Source organism: Elephantulus edwardii, unplaced genomic scaffold (assembly GCF_000299155.1).
Source record: "Elephantulus edwardii isolate Elephantulus edwardi_28Jun2011 unplaced genomic scaffold, EleEdw1.0 scaffold00029, whole genome shotgun sequence".
Classification (NCBI taxonomy): Eukaryota; Metazoa; Chordata; class Mammalia; order Macroscelidea; family Macroscelididae; genus Elephantulus; species Elephantulus edwardii.
In genome coordinates, this window is record NW_006399779.1 from 3,737,985 (window position 1) to 3,758,057 (window position 20,073).

Genomic DNA, 20,073 nt, shown 5'->3' on the forward strand with positions numbered 1-20,073 from the left:
CTCTCTGTTTCCCCTTTTCTTTTAAAAACCATAAGGGCTTCAGTAGAATGACTAGAAAATACCCTCTTGTCTTCTGCACCTCCCTGGGTTTGAAAAGGATTATCTCCCAGTAAAATAAAATACACCCATGTGCTTCTTTAATCAATGTTAATTGGAGGGTGGGAGTGAAGGTTAGGGATGGGCTGAAAGAAGTTGGAGGAAATCTATTTCTCAGAAATCTGTTACATCAAAGTCCAGGTTAATCAATCATCCATGCAGTTAATGGATTTGAATAGCTGGCCCTGACTGCTAAATCATTCCTCCTTGCAGCAGTGTAAATTAAGGCTAAATTAATCCAGCTATGGGAGGCAAAAATCATCTGGTGACATTATCAATTATTGTTGCTATTATGTACTGCTGAGCTGGAACCTATGCATAGCTGAACTTCAGGAGGATTTTCAGAGGCTATAAATCACATTAGAGGAGACTGCCATCCTTCTATTGTGTAGTGGCTGATAGCTGCAAACCTCATGCCTTAGAGTTGGCAACATAACAAAATTAATACCAAGGCATTATAGTGACTAGGGAGCTCTGGTGGCCTACCGCTAAGAAGCTGTGCCACAATCCTGAAGGCACCCAGTTTGAATCCTCCAGCTGCTCTATGGAAGAATGCTAGGTAATCTCCTCCCATGCTGGAGGGTCAGCTATGAGTCAGTTCTAACTCTGCAGTACACAACATGGTGACTAGTGAAGAGAGACAGTATTAGGGACCATAACTGTGGCATTTTTACAGCCTATTCTCTTCATATTCATCCTAACAGACCAAGTAAATACTGTAATGGATAGCTTTTTGTAGATAGTAAGTAGCATTAGATATTGTACAAAGAGAAGAGGTTGCGTGGGTTCCTTAAGATATTCCAGCATGGAGAGGGGAGGCGCAGGGAGGAAAATGTGCCACAATGAAGGACTGGAAACCCAGGTTCTTTATAAATATTCATTAAAATCTCAATTAAGAAAAAAAAATATATTCCAGCATGCAAACTCCTTATTTCAAGAGATAATTACCAAGTTTTTATTATGGCTAAAAGGTTAACAGTGTATTAATTGAATTTCCTTACTATTTTTGTCTTTAAAATGCATTTGTATATTTCCTATTCTCAAAAGCCTATTTTACGTATCACCGCAATTCAAGGGAGCTCTGGTGGTGTAGTCCATGGGCATTGCACTAACCCAAACTGAGCACCTCTCCAGCAGTCTGTATCCACAAAGACTCAGTGGGAGAAAGACGGGCAATTTCCTCACGTGAGACTTAGAAAACTCAACTCAACAGCAATGACAGTGAGTGACCCAGACTCATGTACTTTTTTGAAAATATTTCTTGCTCTAAATGATGGCGTATAGAGTTATTAACTAGGGAACACCTACTGCAAAAACCTACAAACTAACAAAATAATTATATAATAGATTTTTCTAATTTCTATTTTTATGACAGTAAAGAAATTCCATTATTGTGGAAAACTGACTTGAGAGTCACCAATATTCAACCTAAACATAATTCTAATATATATTAAAAAAAAAAAAATTACAGTAGACCTAACTTTTACATGTTACTTAACAGCTTAATCAGATAATGCTTTAGCTATTATCAGGTTTCTATGACACTGTATGCTACTTTTTATTAAAGTATTATTAAGCATTAAACTGTCATCAGTTCCCTTTCAAATTGGGCAGCCATCATCAAGCCCATACACAATGCACTAAGCCACTTCTGGTGAACCTCAACCTCTAATGAACTTTGCTCCTGAAGCACTACCTCAAAACTACAAGGAAATCTTTCCTGTAATTCAAGTCTGAAGATCAGATTTTCAAACTGACTCAAGTGCTGATAAGACTGTTTTACACCAGGGCAGAATTTCAATTGTATCTAACCTTACACTGCACCCACTATGCTAACAAACCCAGGAGAATTTCCTCTTTAAATAAAACAGGCATGGAACTCAGCTCATTATGTTTTTGAGATATATATACAAGTAAATAAATAAATATCCTAATGTCTAAAAAAAAAAAAAGAAAAGTTTGACTCCTACGTTCCCTTCCTCACCTCCCTGAACTACAATTTTGGAGAGAATTTAAACCATGCAGCTCACAGAGTATATGACGAACACAGCACACTCAATCTTCACTCACTGACACAGTTAGTTTCTAAAAGGCAAGCTTGTTGTAAAAAATTGTTAAAGTCAGGGGAGGGAGAGCACCTGGGTGCATAGTCCTTCTGTCGATCATTACCCATCGAGCACCCCCAGTGTATCCTGGAATTTGCGTGGTGTGGATGACACTTTCCCCACAGGGTAGAAGCCACTGCCTGCTGCCACCTGCCAGCCTCCCTGGGTGGCACCTCACTTGTACTCCACCCGCTCAGTCCTCTTCCCTTTCCCTTCACATTGCCATCTCCCCCCACCAATATCCCAGGCACCCTTGGGCCTTCATCTGGACTCTACCTGCCTAGGGCAAGACCTCATTTCTTGATGAGACATTGTAATTCATTACAGCAATTAGTTATAATTACTGTTATATAACAAAAAAAGCCAACTTTGCACTTGCACAAAAAAAACCCCTTTATTTCATCCTGTTGTCATCTAACACCCTCAGTGTCCAGTCCAAGACACACCGGAAGAATGGGTGAAAAGTGTCTCAAGGTAATTAGGCCACTGACCACAGAGGTCACTCTGAAGCTAGCTGTCCTTAGGGGGGCCTGACCATTAGAAGTGTCAACTGAAAATAGTTATTATAAATGCAAAATGTTAAGCAATAAGATAGCAACTGAAGATCAGGTACATATTAATAAAAACAAGCAACCAAACATCATTTTGGAAGAAGGGGAAACCTGTGGAGGGTTTTTTTTGGGGGGGGTAGAATACCTTCTTTGATCTAAATAACAAGTATTTTTACTAATCACCAATCAGAAGGAAATCATTTCTATGTTAGTGTGATACTTTTTCTATTTCAAAGTTTAAAATCAGATGTTTCCCTTCTTAAAAACCTTTAAAATCTTCTAACTTGACAGAATGATTTAGTACTTTGATCATTAAGTCTTCAGACACAAAAACAACACTGTATGACTATCCTGAAGCAAAATCAACTCTGAAGAAGTAGAAGAAAACAAGGACACCTTTAATACTTGTTACTAATAAGCAAAACAAATTAACAAACAAACAAAAAAATCAAACCCGTTGCCACTGAGTCAATTCTGATTCAAACCAACCCAAAAGGGTAGAAGAGAATGGCCCCCATGGGGTTTTAAAAGCTGTAATCTTGGCAGAAGCACACTGCCACAACCTTTTCCCAAGAAGTGGATGGTGCGTTCAAATTTCCAACCTTGTGCAGGTGAGTGCTTTAACCACTGAGCCATCCATGAATAGTTATAGTTCCTTATAGTTTATAACTTGATATTCTGGAGAAATAAGTTACTTAATACATTTCTACTTTAAATTCCAGTTCTATTTAAACTAGAAATTAAACAGGCAACACCCAGAAACTCCTCTTTAAAGTTTAACTTTTATAGCATATGATAGGTGCTTTATTTGTGCATATTTTTATTTTCACATTCACTTGTCATTATCTAATCTAAAATCCAAAGGCAATCTATAATTCATAATGTTTAATTAAAGGAGTTTTTATATTAGCAAATGGATGTGAGAGAACATTTGACTTATTTCCAATTGCATGGTTTTTTTTTTTAACCCCTTTTCATTTACAGGGGGAAATGCAAATGCAGCCTCTCAAGTTTTTGAACACACATATTTCCTACATAATTTTACCTGAGAGGTAATTAAATGTAAATTTCTAATCCAGAAGACCTAAGTGTTCTAATTATTACAGCTGGATTTTTGTCCCCTCCCTCCTTCAAGACTCTTCTCAAAACTTAGGCATTCATGAGAATAATCAGGGGTAGATTTTCAAACATATGGCTTCCTAGAGCCTACCTTTAAGGAGAAAATTAGTATAATTTATAGGATACGGCTGAGGAAATGACAATGAAGCAAACTCTCTCTAATGATACTATTCCTGGTAGTGAAATTAACACACTGTGAGAAATTATGCCTTAGTCTCATTAAATTTATCACACAAGTTAAAAGCAGAGCACAATGTGGTTAAGCATTGCATTGCCAACACAAAAGTTGGTGGTTCAAAACTATCAGCAGTTAGTCTCCTGCTCCCATAACGATTTACAGCCTCAGAAATGCTCTCCAGCAGTTCCACTCTGTCCTCCCAAGTTTGTTAGGAGGTAAACAAACATCATGTTTTTCTTGTCTTGCTTTGACTTTTTGGTTGATTCTAGTAGAAGTTAAAAAAATGTCTTGCATTGAGAAATGCTTTTTCATTTGAGTTCTATTCCTCCAGGTGGACTCCAGCAGATAACCAAAAGGTTAGGGGTTCTAGTCCACCCTAAGGCACCTTGGATAGAAAAGCTATATAATTTTCAAAAAATCAGCCATTAAAAATGCTAAGGACCAAAATTCTACTCTGATACACATGGAGCTTCCACGGGTTGGAATCAACTCAACAGTCATTAGCTGGGAGTGGTAGTGGCAAATTAGTAATCAAAAGACAGAATTAATAAAATAGGTCCTCATCAGAATCATTGTTAACAATATTCATAGAATCTACAAATGTTTACTGAGCACTTACCACAAACTAGAAACTGTTTTGACTATTTACCATGTGTTAAAATACATGGTAGGTAATGATTGAATTGCCATGCACAAAAATTAACAAAACTCAAGCAACATGACACAGCTGGTAGGTGGCAGACTAGAAATCTGGAACCAGACAGTCCTGTTTCAGAATGCTAATTAACCTGAATTTATAGGATCTTATTTAGAAAAATGTGTTTATTCTAACAAATATGCAAAAAGATATTTAAAATTCTGGCAAAAGCCAAATTACTATAAGTACAGGCTTTAGTTCAGGGCTCAAACTTTTCTTTAAAAGCAACACTAGAAGCTTTCAGCTATTAGGAAACAATTGAAAATACAATGACTTGTATCAGGTGCATCATAGTCTTTAAAATGATACTTATAATAACTGAAATAGTACAATATATGGTGGTTTACATTGGCTTTCTTTCATTTAGTATAATATTTTCAAGGTTTATTCAAATTACAGCATGCAAGAGTTTTGTTCACTTTTTAAAAAAAAATATTTGTGGTTTATTAAAAGTTTACAGAAAAAAAAAAGCAACACTAGAGACAGAGGAAAGGACCATGGTGGCACAATGGTTAAACACTTCACTGCTAACCAGAAGGTTAGGGGTTTGAACACAGCAGCCAATCAGAGGGGGCAATGACTAAGCAATCTGCTCCCATAAAAACAAAAACACAAACTTATATTGTCATCCAACTCCTTAGCAACCAATCCTACAGGAAAGAGTAGAATGAGTCCATTGGGTTCCAAAGCTGTATGTCATCTTTAAGGAAGCAGGATGCCACCTCCTTCTCCCACAGAGCAGCTGGTGGGTTCAAACTGTCGACCTCTGGTTAGCTGCTGAGCACTTATTACTGCACTGTGAGTATTTCCTAGAAAGCTCTGTCTCTTGGGCTCACTTGAGTAGAATCAATGTGCCATGCAGGCACCACGCAACATTAAAGACAGGAACTTCATCTTCTACTTGTGAGTGGGAAATCCTAGTATTATAGTCCTAACTCTATGCCCTAAAAAAAAATCCATTATTTACACAACTTTATACATTTAAGATAAAAAGGGTTGTTTTCCCAAAACTTCTGTGGCTTTGCATCATGTCCCTCTGTGGTATTGCAACTTACCTAACCTACACAAGAGGTGGTGGGAGGGGCCAGGGGTTTATGATATGCAAACTCAAAACTTGTAACATGCATACTCTTCCCATTCCCCAAGTTAGACACATATAAACCCAACTTAAGTGTGGAAAAGCACACACAAAAGAACAAAGTACAGTGCTTTGAAAAAATTCTTTTAAATTAGTAGATGAATACAGTAAAAAAACACAAGTTCCAACCCTTTTGTTGTTGTTGAGTACTGTCAAGTCAGAACCAACTCACAGCTGACCCTCCAGGGGGTTTTCAATGGCAGTTAACTGCATGGGCAGAGACAGTCCATCCTCCCAAGGAGCATCTGGTGGATCAGAATGGAGTCCAACCCTTGTTGTTGTTGTTATGTGCCGTCGAGTCATTTGCGACTCATAGCGACCCTATGCACAACAGCCCTAAACCCTGCTCTATCCTGCGCCAACCGCACTGCCTCTGACACACCCATCCCAATTACCCCAGTCACAGAATCAATCCATCTCTTAGAGGGTCTTCCCCTCCTGCGCTGTCCCTCCACCCTCCCAAGCATGATGTCCCTCTCCAAGGACCCGTCCCTCCTGGCAACATGTCCAAAGTATGTCAGACGAAGCCCCAGAATCCTTGCCTCCAAGGAGTAGCTTGGTTTAATCCTCTCCAAGATGAATCTGTTTGTTTTCCTGGCAGTCCATGGTACATTCAGTACTCTTCTCCAGCACCACAGCTCAAAGGCATCCACTCTCCTTCTGTCCTCCCTAGTCATTGTCCAACTCTCTGATACATAACAAGCGATTGCAAGACCATGGCCTGTATCAGGTGCACCTTAGTCTCCAGAGACTCACCATTGCTCCTGAGTACTTTAGAGAGGTCCCTAACAGCAGATTTTCCCATCGTGATATGCTTTTTGATTTCCTGGCTGCTGGTGCCAAGAGTGTTGACTGTGGAGCCGAGCAAACTGAAGCTGTGAACAATCTCAAACTCTTCGTCATCCATCCTGATGCTGCCTATTGGTCCAGTGGTGAGAATCTTTGTCTTCTTGACATTGAGCCTCAGTCCATACTGAAGGCTGCAGTCCTTAACCCTCTGCAGCAAGTGCATGAGGTCCTCCTCAGTTTCAGCAAGCAGGTTGTGTCATCTGCATAACGTAGATTGTTAATAGATCTTCCACCAATCCTGATGCCACAATTCTCCTCATAGAGCCCAGCCTCTCGGATAATCTGCTCTGCATACATGTTGAAAAGGTATGGAGACAGGATGCATCCCTGGCGTACACCCTTCCCAATTTTGAACCATGCAGTGTTACCCTGCTCTGTTCTGACTACTGCCTCTTGGTCCAAGTACAGGTTTCGCATTAGCATAATTAAATGTTCTGGGATTCCCATTCTTCTCAGAGTCAGCCACAGTTGTTATGATCCACACAAATGCCTTTGCATAATCAATGAAACACAGATAGATATTCTTCTGGTATTCTCTGCTTTCAGCTAAGATCCATCTAACATCAGCAACAATATCCCTAGTACCACGACCCCTTCTAAACCCAGCCTGGACTTCCGGCAGTTCTCTGCTGATGTGCTGGTCTAATAGTTTTTGGATAATCCTGAGCATGTCAAATAAAATGGAACTTCTTTAAAGAAGAAAAACATAGAGTGAACTGATTAAGCTACCCCTAAAATCTGTTTAGTATCCATAAATAAGGAACTCTCATGTTTATTTTCCAATTACTATTACCACCTGAAATAGAAATGTTTATCACATGTATGCTTCAATGATCTAGAATTTCTGTCCACATGAACTCTGGTTCCAAAGAGATGTTGAACATCACTCTTGCCGAGTTATCCCCAGCAGTGAAAGGATACTTAGAAAATTTATTACAGATGAGAGGATAAATGCCTTTTCCATAGGCTTCTAGTTCTCTACAAAGCAGCCAGAGTGGCCCTCTTTGATTCATTCAAGAATGTGGAACATAGAAGTTCAAAAGAAGAGTATATACATATGATTTCACATATATGTCATAAATTTCAGGAACTATCTATAGCAAAGAAAGTAACCTTTGATGTTCTAGGCCCAGTGAATGAGGGACAGAGAAATTACAAAATTGCAAAGTTACACAAGACAACTTTGGGAGATAACTGATACACTTATGGGTTGAATTGTGTCTCCTGAGAACACTTATTAGGGAGCTCTGATGGCCTAGCGCTAAGGAGCTGCACTGTCAACCTAAAGGCAGGCAGTTGAAATCCACTGCGGACACGCAGCTGCTCCACTGGACAAAGATGGACAATCTCCTCTGAAATGATTTAAGGCCTCTGAAAACCCACAAGAGGCTCAGCTATGAATCAATTCCAATTCAAGGTATATAACAGGAAGAAGGTTTATTGAAGCACTGACCCACACAATGTTTGTAAATAGTGCTTCCTTTGTTCAATTAGGTCATACTCAAGGAGGGTGGGTCATAAACCTAATCACTTCTGAGTTTTGAAAAGAGAAAAATGGACCAAAACAAATTAACACATGACAAGAATGTCATTTGAAGACAGAGCTGCATCTACAAGAACGCTGAGGAGCTCTGGTGGGCGAGTGGTAAGGAGTTGTGCTACCAAACCAGAGGATTGTGGGTTGGATCCACCAGCTGCTCCACAAAGGAAAGATGGACAGTCCTTCCCATGTGATTGACTCCATCTGAAAACCCACTGGCAGGTAAGGTGTGAGTTGGTTCTGCCTGGACATACACAACAACAGCTAGAAGATGAAACAGACAAAGAAATAGCTCCCACTAGAACTATGCCCTGATTTTAGACTTGTAGTCTCATGATCTGTGAGAAAATGTCTTTTCTTAGAAGCTGCCCATTTGTGACACTTTTTTTAAGGCAGCACTAGATAACTAAGTCAGAAGTGTTCATTATCTTATTGTGGTAAATGTGACACAGTTAATATGTGGGAGTATCACAGTTAATATGTGTGTAGTAAATACATCTTTGGATTTGTCTGATGAAATACATTATTTGATCTTGAAGGTTGATTATGTATCCAAACATATGCCAGGTTTATCTGATTGTACACTTTAAGTATGAAGCTCATTTCACCTAAATTAAACCTAAAAAAAAAAGATATGTCATCAAGAAATGTTACTTACAAAGACTGCAAAGCACTCAGCCCTCGGATGGCTTCACTGGGTACTGTTCTCAACTGATTGTTTTGGAGGGTTCTGGAAGAAAAGTTTTGGTTAGTAGATACTAAGTCTTTGTTACTCAAGTCTTAGAAAACTATTACTATCTCTGCTCCTCCTCCAAACCAATTTTTTTCCAAAACAAAATTTTAAAGAAAAAAGAAAAGAAGGCGAGAGGGAGAGAGAGGGAGTTGGGGGAGAGAGAGAGTGTAAGTAAAAACCATACAAGAAAACAAAGCTGAAAAAAAAGGAAAGCATGTCAAAAGCCAGACATGAAATCTGGGTCATAATATCAAGCCATGTACTAATGGGGTTGAGGAGGGGTAATCAACATTTCCAGTGAATTAAGTACCTTAGTTCACATTCATTAAAACATTGCCGCACACTTTTAAATTGATGACCATGCTTAGAAACACATTTTTTTTCAATGTAGTACCATCACTTGTGGCAAAGTGTTAATATTAACAATGAGTCATCAATATGCAAAGGCATTTGGCTGTGTGGATAACCACACACCGTGGCTAACTCTGAGAAGAATGAGAATCCTAAACCATCTGATTGTGCTTATGCAAAATCTGTACTTGGACGAGAAAAATCATCAAAAAAGAGCAAGGAAACACTGCGTGGTTCAAAACTGGAAAGGGTGCATGCCAGGGATGTGTCCTATCTTCATATTTTTTCAATCTATATTCAGAACAGACCATCAGAGAGGCTAGGCTCTAGGAAGAAGAGTGTAGCTTCAGGATTGGAGGAAGACTCATCAACAATCTATATTATGCAGATGACTCAATCCTGCTTGCTGAAACTGAGGAGGACCCGAAGCACTTGCTGCAAAAGGTCAAGGCCTGTAATCTTCAATATGGATTGAAGCTCAACATCAAGAACACAAAGCTTCTCATCACCGGTCCAATTCGCAGCATCATGATAGACGGTGAAGAGACTGAGATTGTTAGTAGTTTTAGTTTGCTTGGCTCCATAATCAACACTCTTGGTACCAGCAGGCAGGAACTCAAAAGACAAATTACACTGGGAGAGTCTGTGTCAGGTCAGGGACTTCTTCAGAGTATGAAGAAGCAATGACGTCAGTCTGGAGACGAAAATGCACCTGATCCAGGCCATGGTCTTCACAATTACTTGCTATCCAATCAGAAAGCTCGACAATGACTAGGGATGACAGAAAGAGAATAGAACCCTTTAAGCTGTGGTGCTGGAGAAGAGTACTGAATATGCCATGGACTGCTAAGAGAACAAACAAGTTTGTCCTAGAGAGGGTGAAAGCAGGCTGCTCCTTGGAAGTAAAAATTCTGAAGCTTTGGGCATACTGCAAAGAGGGACCAGTCCTTGGAGAGGGACATCATGCTTAGAAGGGTGGAGGGACAGTACAAGAGAAGAAGACCCTCAATGAGATGGATTGATTCAGTGACTGGGGTAATGAGGGTAGGTGTGTCAGGGACAATAAGGTTGGCACAGGACAGAGCAGGTTTCAGAACTATTATACATAGGGTTGCTATGAATTGCAAAGGACCCGATGGCACATAAAAAACAACATCATTAATCATTACTCAATCATGATCACAACCTATTATAATATTAATTATTAATAAAACACCTTTGTAATTAAAGGTGCCTTAGAGAGCAATCATTAATCTAGGTACTATTATAAATATTATGGTGAAATCTATTCCAATTCACAGCCCTAGAGAACAGAGTAGAACTGTCGCACTGGGTTTCCAAGGTACTAATCTTTCCAGAAGCCGACTATCACATCATTCTTCTCTGGAATAATTGAGTAGGTTTAGTGGGTTCAAATTGCTAAGCTTTTCTGTTAGCTGCTGAAGCTGAGCATTTAACCCTTACACTACACCAGGGCCCTTTTTTGCTGCTAGGTACCACTGATGGTTCTGATTTTTGGCAATCTTGTGTACAAGAGAGGGAAACATTGCTCCTATACCATCCTTACAACAACTGTCATGTTGAGTCCACTCTTATAGCCATTGAACTGAATATTGTCCTCATTTCTGCATGCTATCCTTCTCCAGGGAGTGTCTTTCCTGATAGCATGTGAAACAATGTCTTGGCATTCTTTTTTTTAACCAAGAATTCTGGCAATACTGCCGGTACTCCACGGCATATTGAATACTGCTCGTTAACTCCACCTTATTCAAAGGCACTGATTCTTCTTCAGTCTTCTTTATTAACTGTCTACTTCTCATATGCATATGCAATGACTGAAAACATCATGGTCTGAGCATAGTGCACTTTAGTCCTCAAAGTGTCATCTTTACTTTTTAACACTTTTTAAAGTCAGGGAGTTTTTGGCAGATTTATCCAATGAAATACATTTTTTGATATCAAGTATTGATGATGAATCCAAATCAAATTAAATACTTGACAAAAGAAATCTTTTCTGCTTATCATGATGTTGCTTATTGGCCCGATTGTGAGGAATTTTGTTTTAGGCTGAGTGGCAATCCATTCTAAAGGCTGTAATCTTCATCAGTAAGTGCTTCAAGTCCTGATCACTTTCACCAAACAAGGTTGTGTCATCTGCAAACTGAGGCTGTTCATGAGTCTACAAATTCTGATGTTATGTTCTTTTCTGCATAGCTGAGCTCTGTGTCTTACCTGCTCAGCAAACATGCATACTGAATGATTATGGACAAAGAATGCAATCCTGATTTTAAACCATTCAACACGCACTTGTTCCATCCAAAGGCCTTCTGGTCTATGCATAACTTTGACATGAGCACAAGAAAAGTGTTTTGGAGTTCCCATTCCTCTCAATGTTACCCATATTCTTATCCATTGTTATTATCAGCACAGATGATTGGATGCCTTTACATGGTCAATAAAACACAGGTAAACATCCTTCTGGTATTTATTTTCTGCTAAGATATGTCTGATATTAGCAAATATATGCCTTATTCTACCTGCTCCTCTGAATTCAGTTTGAACTTCTGGAAGTTCCTTGCTGATGTATGCTACAACTATCTTTGAATATCTTCAGCAAAATCTGAAGTGTTCAACAGCCCCAATATTCTTTACAATCACTTTTCTTTGGAATGGGCACAAATACAATTTCCTTCACGTGGTTAACAGCTATCTTCCAAATGTCTTAAGCATAAATACTTCTAGTATGGCATCTAATGGTTAATTGGGAGGCAGAGAATGTGAAAATAAATCTATGGGACTCCTTGGCGCATTTTAAAAATGAATGAAGCAGAATCTAGAAACATAGACAAGAGAAATAGCCAATTTTTATATTCTTCTATGCAAGCAGGGTCAAAGACAAAAACAGAACCCAAACAACAGTACTACAAATAAATCTTCTCAGTTTTTTTCTAACATTATTACTGCGCACATTCATAAAATGACTGTTTCACATGAATTGTTATAATCACAGAATAGCAGAGGGGAAAGGAGATTAATTTACTTGCTGAGAATAATGCAACAAGTTAATGGCAAAATTGAGAGCCAGTCCACCTTCTCACCCGCTCCCCCAGCTCCAAGCACCTGATCCCAACCAAGAATTGACTCTGATCTCTCTCAGGCTATATAAAGCACAGGCACCTCAATCCTCTTTATCTCGAAAATGATATTAATATTTACAGTCCCTGTAAGCTTCTTTCCCTTTAAGGTCAACAAATTCAAAGTTCTTAAAGCAGTATAAGAAGTTGAAACAACCCTTTCCAGCTAAGCTTAAATATGGTTTTGATTCAATCAATGCACTAGATATACAAAAAGCCTAACTTTCAACTCTAATGCATTGAAGGTCAGGATGTCCATTATTTTAACTTTCGTTATCTAGACCCAACATTGCCTGAAATCAGCCTCTAGCCTCCCACTCTACCCATCAGCCACTCCTTAAATCTTTTAATCCTGCTCTAAAAGAAACTGTGCTTAACCTAGCTCCAGGCATGTTGACTATGCAGAAAGAAAATACACAGCCAGCTGTGAAACTCTAAAATTGCATTACTTACAGAACTTTGAGTTCTTTCAACCCGGACAAGGCTTTTGGGTGGATAAAAGAAAGGTCGTTGCCAGCCAATCGTCTAGAAAACAAAACAAAACAAATAAAAGGCAGCAAGAGAGGAAAAAAAAGAAAGTAATTCAGACTTTTATAATTCAGAACTCATAATAACATAATTTTTTATTAAATCACTATATTATACACTTCTCAAGTCTATCTGACATTAAACAAGGACTTAAATCTTTACTATAAAACGATTGCAGGATTTTCCTAAAGCGATAAGTGACTCTAGAATTTTCCCTCTTAAGTCCCAGTACAATCATTTAAACAGGCACATTTTTTATTCTGGTGAGGTCAAGCAAGCCAAAACACATTAAACCAAATGAAGTTTGCTATTCACGATCACTCTCGGCAGCTTGCAGTGTTTTCCAAGGGCCTCATAAACACAAGACTAGTGGTCAGCAAGCAGGAGTGTTGACACAGATCCCAGCAAACCAGTCCTGTTAGAGGAGGAATGGCTTTGGGAGACACAAAGCACATGCTCTGCAAAATCATCTGAGCACGTGGGAGGGAGAAAGTGAGAGGTACAACTTTAAAAACAAGGGCCTGTTTTCCAAAAGAAATATCCTAAAGAAAATCTAAAGTGACAAATTTTGGTGGGAATAGAGAGGGGTGGAGTATGGTGATGCTTACTTATTAAGAGAGATCTAATGATGTTGTGGTAAGGAATTACACTACTAATGCAAAGGTACTGGGTTTAAATACACCAGTTGCTCTGCAGGAGAAGGACACGCAATGTCTTCTCATACAATTAACTGCCTTTGAGAACCTGCTGGAGGTTCATGGGCAGATCCAACTCTGAAGTACACAACAACAAGGTGGTGCGATCTCTTAACACAATCAGCTGTTAATGGGAAGGTTGGAGGTTCTAGTCTGTCCAGAAAGCACTGACCTCAAAATGGAGCCCTGGCACACAGTGTTACAAATCAGTCCTTGAAAACTCTATGGAGCACAGTTCTAGTCTAATACAGATGAGGTCACCATGAGTTGGAAATGACTCAACAGCAATTTTTCTTCTTTTAAGGAAAAGATAAAAATGCTTTAGGCGTTTTTTAAAAAGAAATCTGAGTGAAATACTTTTTTCTAATTCTCACTTTTTCTCTCACTTTCCTGGGTACACAGAAATGGGAGGATGCTCATTATTACGTAGAAGTAGCAGGAAGCTGGGCATATAAACTCATAATTTATAAACAGGTGAACTGAAACAAGGTGAGCAAATACTTTAAAATATTAACTGTGTCCCTATGATTAAACAAACAACTCGCTCAGTTTCCTGGTTTGCCATTTGCAAGAAGGTAGATTCTATATCTAGGGATTGATTTTTTTTTAAGGGATTGATTTTTAAATGCTCTGTTCACCTCCTGTCTCAGGACCACACAGTTATCAAGTTCTAGTATTGCCATCTTTGTAGGGTCTATTTCCACTTGTCCTGTCTACTCCCCTCTCTGGGCATCCACCGATTTCATTCACTACAAAGTAATATTCATTTTACAAAATAAATGCCTATTTCTTTCAGTGTAGTGTATTAAAGAACCAGCTACCCAGAGGCTGGAAGATTGAGTCTACTCAGAGTCAACCTGGGACCTACTTCTGATAGATCAGCTGTTGGAAGCCCTGTGAAGTATATTCTACTCTGACTCATAGGAAGTCCACCACAAACTCAACGGAAAAATCAAGAGTCAAGTATTGCACTAGATATTCAGAAGCCTCAGACCGTACCGATGCAACAACCCCATTTGCCTCCTTCCAATGTGTTCCACCTGGATACTATTAACATAGATGTATGAATGAGTTAGAAGTTCTGTGTATGGAAGGTGAGTAACAAGGAAGGGTGGGTGGAGAGAACAAAGCTGGCAGGGTGGAGTGGAGTAAAACCAGAGGTCACAGAAATCAAAAGGTAAATTTTAAAACTGTTTCCTCAATTCCAAAGGTAACAATATATATTATATACTTGAGTAACACTGTAACTCCAACACAGGGTTGATGCCCTTCAATGATATTCTTCCTCAAAACTACTTTCACGTGCTTTGTTTCTCAAAAGGCCCCCTAGTATCTAAACTACACATTGCATGGCTTTCAATGTTTCCCATAACCCAGCTCCACAGGATCTTCTTAAGGCCATCAGCCGTAAGTTTTACCATACATAAAATGAGAATTTTTTTAAAAGGGAGTTTTATGCCTTCCTTACTCTCTCTATTTAAAAATCTCTCTCCAAAATAAAATGTTCAGATTCTTGATTATCCAGCTTCGCCAAAGTATCTTTATTTAAAAGAAGGATTTACCCTCACCTAACCACCTCATGCTTATCTCTTAAAAATGCCAATCCTATGCGACTTCTCTTGAAAACTTCAGTTTCCATAATTGCGTCCCACATCTGAGTTGCTAGCGCTTATAATTCAACTTGATCACAAGCTACCTTCTATTAGTTATTTCTTGCACATTAGTCTTGAAGGTCAAGTACGGATTCTTCCAAAAGACACAGCATGAAACTCACACCTCTGTGGCTGTTACTCCTGAGGTGTGACTTGTGGTGACACCATGTATACAGAGCAGAACTGGTGTTCCACAGGACTCTGACTCTCAAGGCCAGGAACTTACAGAAAGCAGATGACAAGGTCTGTCTTCTAAAGTGTCTCTAGATGAGTTTGAACCAGCAATCTTTTGACTAGTAACAGAGTGCTCAACCATTTACACTATCATTACACTACTGCCGCTACTACTGTTGTTAGAGGATGTTCTGATTCACAGTGACCCCAATGTAAAAATAATAAAACATGGCCTGGTCCTGTGTCATTCTCCAAACTGTTGCTGTGTTAGAGCCCACTGTGGAGTCCATACTTTTGAGGGTTTTCCTGTGTTTTACTAAGTCTCTGTCAAGCACATTATCTTCCTCCAGAGACTGGACACTCCTGATAACATATACAAAGTACAAAGTCTAGCCATTCCCTCTTCCAAGAAACATTCTGAAGGTACTTAGTCCACAGATTTTTGTTGTTGTTGTTCTTCAGGTAATCCATGGCAATCCAATACTGTTTGTCAGTATCAATATTCAAAGAAATCAATTCTATAACTTTTCTTATTTATGCATTGTTCCCATGCATATGAGACAACTGAAAATATCATAGCTTGGGTAAAATGTACCTAAGTCCTCAAAGTGCTATCTTTGTTTTGTATCACTTTAAAGTCTTTTACAGATTTGTCCAACGTGATAGATACATCACTTGCTATTTTGATTCCTGCTTCTATGAGCATTGATTGTGCTATCAAGTTAAATTGCATCCTTGACAGCTTTAATCTTTTATCATGATGTTGCTTATTGGTCTAGTTGTGAAGAATGTCATTGTTTCTATGTTGAAGTGTAGTCCACACTAAAGTCTTTCGTCTTCATCAATAAGTGTTTCAAGTCTTCTTCACTTTCAGCAAGCAAGGTTGTGTCATTGGCATATCACAAGGTGTTAACGACTCTTACTCTAATTCTTACATTTTATTCTTCATATAGTCCAGCTGCTCTGATTATTTCCTTCATAGAGGTTGAATAATATGATGAAAGGATACAGCCTTGACACATATCTTTTCAGATTTTAAACCACTCAGTATCTCCTTGTTCTGTTTATGTAGTCTCATGGTCTACATACAACATGCAAACTAAATGTTCAACACAACTAAATGTTCTGGAATTCCCATTTCTCACAGTGTTGCCTATAATTTGTCACAATCCCCTCAGTCAAATGCCTTTGGGTAGTCAATAAAAACATACAGGTAAGCCTCTCTCCGGTATTCTATGCTTTTAGCCAATGTCTATCTGAGACTGACAGTGATGGCTCTCATTTCATATTTTCTTCTGAAACTGCTTAAATTTCTAGCAGTTCTACTCCAATCATTTTTCATTATTTTTAGCAAAATTTTTCTTGTGTGTGATGTTAATATTACTGTTTGATAAATTCCACATTCTATTGAATCACTTTTTTTAGGAATGGACATAAATATGGATCTCTTCTAATCACTAGACCAGGTCACCGTTCTCCAAATTTCTTGGCAAAAAAAAGGTGAGCAATTTCAGTGTTGTATCCATTTGTTGAAACATCTCAACTGGTCTCCATTTCAGCAATTCCTGGAGCCTTTTCACTGCACCTTGAACGTCTTCCTTCAATGCTCTCATAAGATACTTGGTCGTAGATACCTTGAGAAATGGTTGACCATCAACCAACTCTTTTTGGTATTGATTCTGTGTAGTCCTTCCATTTTCTTTTGATGCTACTTGGGTCCTTCAATATTTTGCCCATAGAATTTTTTAATGCTACAACTCAAGTCTGGAATTTTGCTATTCTTCAGTTCCTTCAACCTGAGAAATACTGTTTCTCAAGAACATTTGTGTTACTGTTACTATTCACAAAACAGAAAATTCCTTAGCCAAATTTGCTTTCTCAGAATCCCTCCTTCAAAATGCTTACCTTTTTTTTTTCCTCTTAAAAAAAAAAAAAAAGCAAGCTCACCATTTCCAGGCCAGTGCCTCCCAGGAGCCAACATTAGCATAAGCTGACTTTAAATCCTAAGATGTTCTACACCCTATAGTACACTAATTAAAATTAAAATTATGATGCATTACAAATTATTTACAAGGTCACATTTTAAAATATTTTCTTTTACTCACAAGGGGAAGTGGCCATTTTTTCCCATGGTCCTCACATAATTGTTTATGGATCTGTTCTCACTAGTCTGAAACAGTTGTGTTAAAAAGCTAAAGTATATAGACCCAAATACAGAGACATAAAGAAATAAAACATAAATGGACTTGGGGCTGTTATGAAATGCTAGTTCTTTTGTCTTCAGTATGTTTTTAATGCTCTTCTATCTCTTGAAGAGTGTAGCCTGTTGTGTAAAGTCTCATGAAAAAGAGCATTGTGTTAAGTAACAATGGAAGTGACAAAATACAGAATACCTCATAATCTTTACTTGTCAACAGACTTGAGTGTTTAACCACATCAGCCAAAATATTTGCTTCCTTTTCCCAAATCTCTGTGCCTTTAGAAACCATGAAAAAAACTAAAGCAACTTTGCTTCAAAAAGCATCCTCTCTTTCTTCACTACTTATCCGTAATATAAATGATAAAATGAAGCTCTTTGCATGTGGCTTATCCTGAAATACAAGCCAACTATCTGAAAAAATAAACACTTCTAGTATGTGGTGGATGGTGATAATGCTGAGCAAAAGGGCATACTACTTTGATTACTTTGTTTCATAGTAGAGTAAATATATCATGTGGAACCTTCAGGAATGTATCTACCTACATTTACCAAGCTGCTGTGTTAATGAATACTAAACACACCAGCTTAGTAAGGACTTTGCAGCCATAGCAACTGCACCCTCCAAAGTCTTTGTATTTTACTTATTTTATAAACCAGAATTTGTGAAGTAGACCCTGGGAATGCTTCTCATCTAAAAGGTCAGATGCAGCAAAAAAGGAAAGGGAAAAAAAGGCATTGTTAGGAATCAAGTCCCCAAAGCTTATTGTTGCTTATGTGCCATTGTGTTAGAACCAACCCACAGCTGACCCTCCAGCGGGTTTTCTGAGGCAGTTAACGGCATGGGAAGAGACTGTCCATCCTCCTGCTGGTGGATTCGAGCAGTGTGCCTTTGGATCTGCTGCACAGCTTCTTATCACTAAGCCAGCAGAGCTCCCTCCAAAGCTTTTCTTGGGGGGGAAAAAATCTAGTATGTAAAGAACCTATGAGCTCTGGTAGCTTAGTGGTAAAGGGAGGCTTTCCCAACCCAAAGACCAAATCCACTAGAGTCTCCATGGGAGAAAGAGGGCCAATCTCCTACTGTGTGATTTTCTACCTGTGTAAAGTGGCTGGAAGGTCAGCTAAGGGTCAACTCCTGCTCAGGGTACACTACCACCACCACAAAAGAACGCAGAGTAGTTGCAGGCGCTGTCACAGATGGTCTGTAGACACTCTTCCATCTCATTCACCTCATTGTAAGGGCTCTGCTACTCTGTGTCCTTGCAGGGTCAGGTGAACTTCAGCCACTGAAGTGGAGGATTCTGGAGTTTATCTCCAGCCTAGCTGGCTCCAGTCTTACTCGTGCCCTTTCTTCACAGTGATGCTTCCAATGTTTGACTGAGCTGCTGGGGCATAAAGCCCAGAAAGAAATGGTAAGCCGACAGTACTCCCTCTTGAGCTGCAGCAGAGTGGATCTGGTCAGCCTAAGAGCTTCGTTATAGTGGTACTGAAAGCTTCCATTATGTATAACACATAAGGACTAAGGAGTATGGTGGCATAAGGGGGCTCTGGCGGTGCGGTCACGGCTAATGCAAAGGTGGCATCTCTCTGGCAGTTCAAATCCACCAATGGCTCTCTTCTTGAAAGAAAGGTGTGTTATCTCGTGTGATTTACGGCCTTGGAAACACAATGCAAGGTCAGCTATGAATTGGTCCCAATGCAATAGTAATAAGCTGAGGTAAGTGAAAGAGCATAGACAATGGCATTAGAAGCTCCAAACTGAAATTAAAGGGAAATGCACAGCAAACAAGAGTGCCATTCTTCTAGGGCCAAAGATGACTACTGGGATAATAGAGAAAAATATCCAAAAGGGTGACATACCCCAATCATGGAGGAGGCAGGTGTAATGTGGTTCTGTGCTATCCAGATGCCTGCAACTCATAGCAACCCTAAGAATAACAGCTCCGAACCCTGCCCTGTCCTGAGCCAGTCTCGCTGTCTCCAACATACTAACTACCATTTACCCCAGTTACTGTGTCAGTCCATCTCATCCTAGGTCGTCTTCTCCTGCTCTGTCCCTCCACCCTTCCAAGCATGATGTCCTTTTCCAAAGACTGGTCCCTTCTGGCAGCATGCCCCAAGTATGTGAGATGGAGCTTCAAAATCCTTGCCTCCAAGGAGCAACTCAGTTTCACCCCCTCCTAAACAGATCTGTTGTTCTCTTGGCAGTTCATGTGTGTTCACAACTTTTCTCCAGCACCACAGCTCAAAGGCATCGATTCTCAAGATTAGAGGTGGCTGATTTTGAGGACTAAGTCAACAAAAATTAACTACTTTTTATTCGATGATTGGTTTTA

General features: G+C 39.2%; 1 protein-coding gene across 1 annotated transcript in view; it reads right to left on the reverse strand.

Moving 5' to 3' along the window:
* Positions 1-20,073, reverse strand: part of LGR4 (leucine-rich repeat containing G protein-coupled receptor 4) — a 150,688-nt gene that overhangs the window by 27,408 nt on the left and 103,207 nt on the right. Inside the window, exons 5-6 of the mRNA XM_006883773.1 lie at positions 12,945-13,016; positions 8,932-9,003 (exon numbers count right to left, since the gene is read on the reverse strand). Coding sequence (XP_006883835.1) covers positions 8,932-9,003; positions 12,945-13,016 — 144 coding nt within the window. The remainder of the gene's footprint in view (positions 1-8,931; positions 9,004-12,944; positions 13,017-20,073) is intronic.